Source organism: Eulemur rufifrons, chromosome 24 (assembly GCF_041146395.1).
Source record: "Eulemur rufifrons isolate Redbay chromosome 24, OSU_ERuf_1, whole genome shotgun sequence".
In the NCBI taxonomy this organism is placed as follows: domain Eukaryota; kingdom Metazoa; phylum Chordata; class Mammalia; order Primates; family Lemuridae; genus Eulemur; species Eulemur rufifrons.
Window position 1 is genome coordinate 13,128,472 of NC_091006.1, and position 6,315 is coordinate 13,134,786.

At 54.8% G+C, this 6,315-nt stretch overlaps 1 protein-coding gene across 3 annotated transcripts; it reads left to right on the forward strand.

The window, feature by feature from the left end:
- The first annotated feature begins 751 nt into the window (after positions 1 to 751).
- On the forward strand, positions 752 to 6,255 carry PRRG2 (proline rich and Gla domain 2). 3 transcript variants are annotated; one of them, XM_069457345.1, is made up of 8 exons: positions 752 to 892; positions 1,131 to 1,309; positions 1,595 to 1,692; positions 1,866 to 2,041; positions 2,229 to 2,268; positions 4,144 to 4,279; positions 5,168 to 5,314; positions 5,627 to 6,255. In XM_069457345.1, the coding sequence occupies exons 3-8, from the start codon at positions 1,608 to 1,610 to the stop codon at positions 5,643 to 5,645; spliced, it is 603 nt and encodes a 200-aa protein (XP_069313446.1). In that variant the 5' UTR covers positions 752 to 892; positions 1,131 to 1,309; positions 1,595 to 1,607; the 3' UTR covers positions 5,646 to 6,255. The 3 variants fall into 3 exon arrangements, with proteins under 3 accessions (XP_069313446.1, XP_069313447.1, XP_069313445.1); XM_069457346.1 differs by lacking the exon at positions 1,131 to 1,309 and having other exon boundaries at positions 1,555 to 1,692; XM_069457344.1 differs by lacking the exon at positions 1,131 to 1,309.
- Positions 6,256 to 6,315: the final 60 nt, after the last annotated feature.

Below are 6,315 nucleotides of genomic sequence, written 5' to 3' on the forward strand. Positions count from 1 at the left end.
CCGCTCCGTCCACTTCCGCCGGGCAGAAGATACCGGAAGTACAGCTGCCCCTAGTTGCGGAGGTGCCTCGCCAGGCTTGGTAAGTCCTCTCTTTTTCTTTTCCTCCCTTCGGAAACGTGAGTGACAATTCAAAGGTTCCGGTTACTGAAACTGGTGTGAATATAAGGAACGCTTACTACGTACTAGGCATTTTCCAGGGCGGTCGATTTCCTGCTTGATTCTCAGGCTTTGAGTCTCTCCAAGCACGAGTTAAGGACTAACCGCTTTCTCAAGAGATTGGGAAACCTAATTCCCCAAATATATCATCCACTTTTCTTGCTGCATCTTAAGAGACAATTGAGAGGTGACAACTCTGCTCCCATTTTGTAGACAGAGCAATTGAGCAATTGGAAGCCAAAGCCGTTCAAATCACCCTCAGGAAACAGGGATTTACTACTACGGCACTGCCCACCTATCTCAGGGACCAAGGCATACCGTTCCCCCTAGTTTCTAGATATCTAGAGACCCAGATATTTATTTCCCTAGCTTGACAAGGTGAGTTCCCAGGGGAGTGAGAGACCAGACAGGGGGACAAGGAGGAAGCTCAAATTCAATCTCCTAAGTGCCCCAAGGTGTCGGAGACCCTGGCTTCTCTATAGGGCGCTGGCCTTTAAGCCTTTCATCCTAAGGTCCCTTTAAATACTTTGTCCCTTACCTGAGTCCCGCCCAGAGTAGGTAATCGCAAGCCCCGCCCCTATACCAGAAACCGGGATCGGGCCTGGTTACAGAGAGTGGGACATCCCTCCTCCTTCTCCCCTCCCCTCTTCCCTGCCCCCCTTCACAGCTGGCTACAGCTGGCCAAGGAGGCCCTAATCGAGGAGGAGGGGGCGACAGTGCTCACAGGTCTGGGCAGGTAAGTGAATGTCCCTGTAGGCAGAGCCTGGCTTAGGGACCCAGGCATCCTGGCTTCCCGCCTCTCAGAGACCCAGAACTTTGGGGTCCCTAGGCCCAGGAGTCCAGGCCCCTGCCCCCTCTTGCCCCTGGACCCAAGAATATATACAGTCCCCTGCCCCTGCCTCTCCTGTAATCTTTGTTGTCTGTGGGTGGATGTGGCAATGGGCACAGAGAGAGTCATAAGTGGAAATTGCCAGGGAGGAAGGAATCCAGATCACCAATGGACATGTTTATGAGCACCTACTATGTGCCACAAATTGCGATGGATGCTGCAGACACATTGGCGAAAGAGATAAGCTCCCTGCTTCTGGCTTTTGTCTCTGGGGTTGCACTGCCTTCACTCCTGGCTCTGACACTGCAAACTGTGTGATCTTGGGCAAATTATTTTACCTATCTGTTCCTCAGTTTCCTCATCTATAAAATGGGTATAATAATTTGGTATAAATGATCCAAAGTAAAAAATTAATTAATGGGGACAATAATAGGACTGCTATGAGAATTAAATGAGTTGATATAGGGAAAGATAAACAGTGTCTGGGCCAGAATACAGCTAAATGTCTGCTATTATTGTCATTGGTGGACCAAAGAGTCCAGGCAGGGAGACCTTGCCTCATTCCCCAGGGGCTGAGGCACCTGTTGTCTATACCACACCTGGTTCCAGGTGTCCACAAAATATGAGGGGCCAGCCCTCTCTGCTGCTGCTGTACATGGGATTGACCACCTGTCTGGATACTTCACCCACTGGGGAGCAAGACCAAGGTGGGTGTTCGGGGGAGGCACCAGTGTCTGGATGCCTGACCTCTGCCTTCCTCTGACTCAGGAACCCTTGCCTCTAGTCCCCTCCTCCCCCAGGACCCCATACTTCTCCATCCCCTTGTGTCCCCAGCCTTAGGAACCCTCTGTTTTTCTGTCCCTCATGTCTTTGGATCCAGAAGTCTTCTTGGGCTCCCCAGAGGCCCAGAGCTTCCTGGGTAGCCGTACCCGGATTCCAAGAGCCAATCACTGGGACCTGGAGCTGCTCACACCAGGGAACCTGGAACGGGAGTGTCGCGAGGAGAGGTGTTCCTGGGAAGAGGCGAGGGAGTACTTTGAGGACAACACTCTGACAGTGAGGGCCTCGGGACCCTGGAGTTGGGGCCCTCTGTCTCCTCCAGGCCCCAGGGGAGGGAGTGTCCTGGCCTCAACTCCCTCCTCCCTGGCATTCCAGAGATCAGGGTGGACTGGCTGGGGAGGAGGGTGAATGTCCCAGCTGAACTGCTGCCTTCCCCCTTCTCTTCCACTCCTCTCCCTCCAAGGAGCGCTTCTGGGAGAATTACATCTACAATGGCAAAGGAGGTGAGTGGGGGGGGGGTGACACCCTCTTGTTTTGTGCAGTCAAGGCAGCCAAACCAACATCCCCTCTCCAAATTAGGCACAAGAATCATCTGTCCCCCCAATTCCCTGCTCCCTGAAGATGGTTGTTAAAGGAGTCCCCTCCCTTGAGACCAGAGCCCCACCTGAGGAACCCACCACATCCACTGGACTATTGGGTGGAGGTCCCATGTCTCCAGGAAGGGGGAAATGCCGGTGGAGGGAAGGGTTCTAGCCATGGGGCCTATCAGGCCTTAGGCTCAGAGGGGTGTATCCACCTGAGCCCTTCTTTGGAGTCTAGAGCCCTAGCCCCTTTGGCAGCTTGGTTGCTGGGGGGCTGCTCCCTTGCAATGGGGCCAGCGAACCTGGCCATCCTCACCTGCCCGGTTTGCCCACCCCCAACCCCTCTGCCGGGTTCTGAGGCCCCATCTTGGCGGCAGCCTTGTTGCTAAGGGGGGCTGCTCCTTAGCAACAGGGCCCAGCCAGGCCAGACCAAGGAAGCTTGAAGCAGTACCTGGCTGGCTTGCCCTCCCCCATAGCGCCATCCTAGCTGCTGCCTGGTTGCTAAGGAGGCCTTCTCCCTAGCAACCACATCTAGCCAGGCTCCAGGACCCAAGGCCTTCTGCCCACTGGAGGACCACTCTCTGGGCACCAGATACCCCACCCACTTGTGGCCTGGTTGCTAGGGGTAAATGCACCTTAGCAACAAGCCCTAGGTCTGGGCTGGAGTCCTCACATTGGAGCCTGGTTGCTAGGGGAGGTAACTCCTTCCCTACAGGCCATGCCAGGCCTAGTGGCTCCTTGAATCCACCTGAAACAAGCCTGAATCCAGAGGACCCACCTCCTCAGTGCAGCTTTTTGCTAAGGAGGCTAAAAAGCTTGGGGTTTACTGTTTGAGAAAAGCCCCCCTACCCAGTGCCAAAGGAAGTCTCCCCAGCAGTAATAGCTAGCAAGACCTCCCCCCTTGGCCTTGGATTGCTAAACGGGGCTGTGCCTTTGCAAAAGGTCCACATGAGTTCTAGACTCCTAGTTATTTGGGGGGGCTCCCTGCATTCCCCCATTGTTGAGTGAATTTTTTCTAGCCTTCTGGTAAATTCAGAAGGCTTCCTGTGGATTCTGCACTTCCTTCAGAGTTGAGGCCTTGCCCCTCAATAGCCTGGTTGGTAAAAGGGGCTGTATCCTATGGAAGTGAGTGTAGAGTTGCCAGAGAAAATACAGGAACATACCCCTACTTTCACCCCCAGTTAACTTTGAATCTCAGATACACAGTGAAAAAAATTTTTAAATATAAGCATGTCTCAAATAGTGCATGGGACATACTCATACTAAAAAATTATTTGTTGTGTATTTGAACTTCACATTTAAATGGGTGGCCTGTATTATGATTGCTACATCTGGTAGTGCCCAGTGTATGGGCCTCTTGAAGGCTTCGGGTGCCTGAGCTCCCCACCTACCTTCAGTGTGTCAAATCAGCTGCCCACCCAGTGGATAGCTCCCTTAGGAGGCTGTGCCCCCTGACTCATGGGGACTTGAACTACCCTGTGTCCAGGGAGGGCCTCTCTTGTTGTGTGGATACAGCTACTGTATTTTCTAGTCCCAGATGAAGTTATCACAGGCCCCTTATGCATTTGATGTCATTGAGGTTTCATGGCCAGTGGCACAGGGGTTATGGTTCCCATTTTACAGAGCAGGAAATGGAGGCTCAGAGAAAGGAGTCAGGTGAATTGCCTGAGGTCACAGGGCTAGGAAGTGGCCCCAGCTCTGCCTTGCCCCATAGTCTGTACTGCTTATGGGGAAGGGATTTTGATGTTGGGGTAGATGGCATCCCTTGAGACAGTGGCTCCCCTCCCCTCCCCGCAGGGCGTGGACGAGTGGACGTAGCAGGCCTGGCAGTGGGGTTGACATCTGGCATCCTGCTCATTGTCCTGGCTGGACTGGGAGCATTTTGGTATCTGCATTGGCGACGGCGCCGAGGCCAGCAGCCCTCTCCCCAAGAGTAAGGGGGCTTCAGGGAGGAGACTGCGGAGATGGAGAGCAGCGGAGGGAGGGGATGGGCTAAGGATTGGGGGCAGGTGGGCACTGATGAAAGATCTGAGGACACAGCCATGTGCAGAGTGAGTGTGTGAGCTTGCTTGTGTCTTGTGGTGTCTGTCTAAATCCTCAGTACCTGGCACGAAGTAGGAGCTCTGTCCACATTTGCTGCCTGCCTGTTTTTATGGTACTGGGTTTCTGCGAGATTATCACTCTGAATAGTGTATCTGGTGAGGCTACATCAGCCCATGTTACTGTGTAGCCTATGGTCTGGGGGTGTCTGTGGTATGTCAGCTTCGGTGGTGACAGGGTGCAGCATTGTGTGTGTGTCTGTAAGAGTTGTCTAGGGGTGTCTTTCTCACTGGTAGGGTCTGAGAGGGTGTACATGTGTCAGTCTTGGAAGTATAGTGGGTCGGGGGGTCAGGGGGTTAGGATGAGTTTATCCTCGGAGTGGATCTGGAAGATTTGTGACTGTCTCTCTGTGTTGTGCTACCGTGTGTGTGGATTGGCTGAGTTCTGTTTCTGTGTGTGTCAGCTTGCCTCTCTGCAGGGCTGGCTTTTTCTCCATTCCTCTGCCTGTGTCTGGGGCACTTGTGTGTCTGTGAATGAGAGTCTTTCTCTGTGGTTGTTGATTTCTGTGTCTGCCTGTCCATGTGCATCTGCCTGTCATTTTGAGGCACTTTTCTGTGTGAAGGGTTAGGCTGAAGGTGACCCTCCTTTTCTCTGGTCCATCTCCCTTCCACATTTGTCCCCTTGCCACCCTCAGAGTCCTGTCCTCTAAGTCCTCTCTCTTTCTCCTAAGTCTCTCTATCCTGTAGGTTTCACCTGCTAACTGCACTTTTTCTGTCTCTAGGGCCGGGCTCATCAGCCCACTGAATCCTCTGAGCCCTCCGGGTCCACCAACGCCCCTGCCTCCACCCCCGCCCCCAGGCCTCCCCACCTATGAGCAGGCGCTGGCAGCCTCTGGGGTGCACGATGCACCTCCGCCTCCCTACACCAGGTATGGGGAGGGGCTTCTGGTCGGGGGCGGGGCGCAGGGGGAGGGCACTGTTGGGGGTGCGTGGGCTCAGGGCCAGGATTTGGAATTTGGGGCTTATTACCTGGGGCGGGGCTTGGAGTGCGGGGGCGGGGCCCTGTGCAATTGTCTGGGGGCGTGGCCCAGCGTTGTCTGTGTGGAGCATTACGGGAGGGTGGGGCTTGTGCCCAGAGGGTCCGGGATTGGCTGAGACGCCAAGGGCGGTCGGAGTGGTCTTAGTTGAGGGGGGAAAAACAGCCAGATCTTTGACTCCCTACTGTGCCGCTCCTCTTGCAGCCTCAGGAGGCCTCACTGAAGATCTGCTACCGAGCCCCAGCTCGGAGCCGTGCCCCTGATTCACACCGGATTCCGGAAGCCCCCAAGCCTCTTAGACTTCGGAGCTGAACTTGGCGGGGGATGGTGGGAGTGGGGGTCCTCTGGCCCGTGGCCTACCCTGCCACACGTTTCCGCCGCATATGGATAGATATGTCCCCGGCCAAAGTGTTCCCGCGTCCCGGCCCCTCTCGCGTCCCCACGCTCTCCTGACCATGAGTACGACCTGACCCTGAGTGCAACCGCCGGTCCCACTCCTGGGGTAGGCATGCGCGTGTGGAAACTCGGACCCAGGAGCCTAGGCCGGGTGTGCGGTCTTGCGTATGTGGGCAGATATGACCGAATCATCTATTCCAGTGCCACGGGGTACGCACACAATGAGCCCCTCCTGTGCATACGTGTGTCTTTGTGCACTCCCGGTGTGCGCCGTAACCCAGGGAAGAGTGGGGGGCATATTTGCAATCGTGCTTGGTGGAGGTAGGCTCGAATGCCGGGGAACTGGAGTTGAGCTGTTACCCTAAATAAACGCCCTTTGGAAAGCAGACCCCCAAAACGCTCAAACAATGCAAACAAATAAAAATCTAATGAAATGAACCGCATTCCCCGGTGCATCGGAGCTGGTTTTCTGTGCAAACGCTGCGCCCTACACCCCC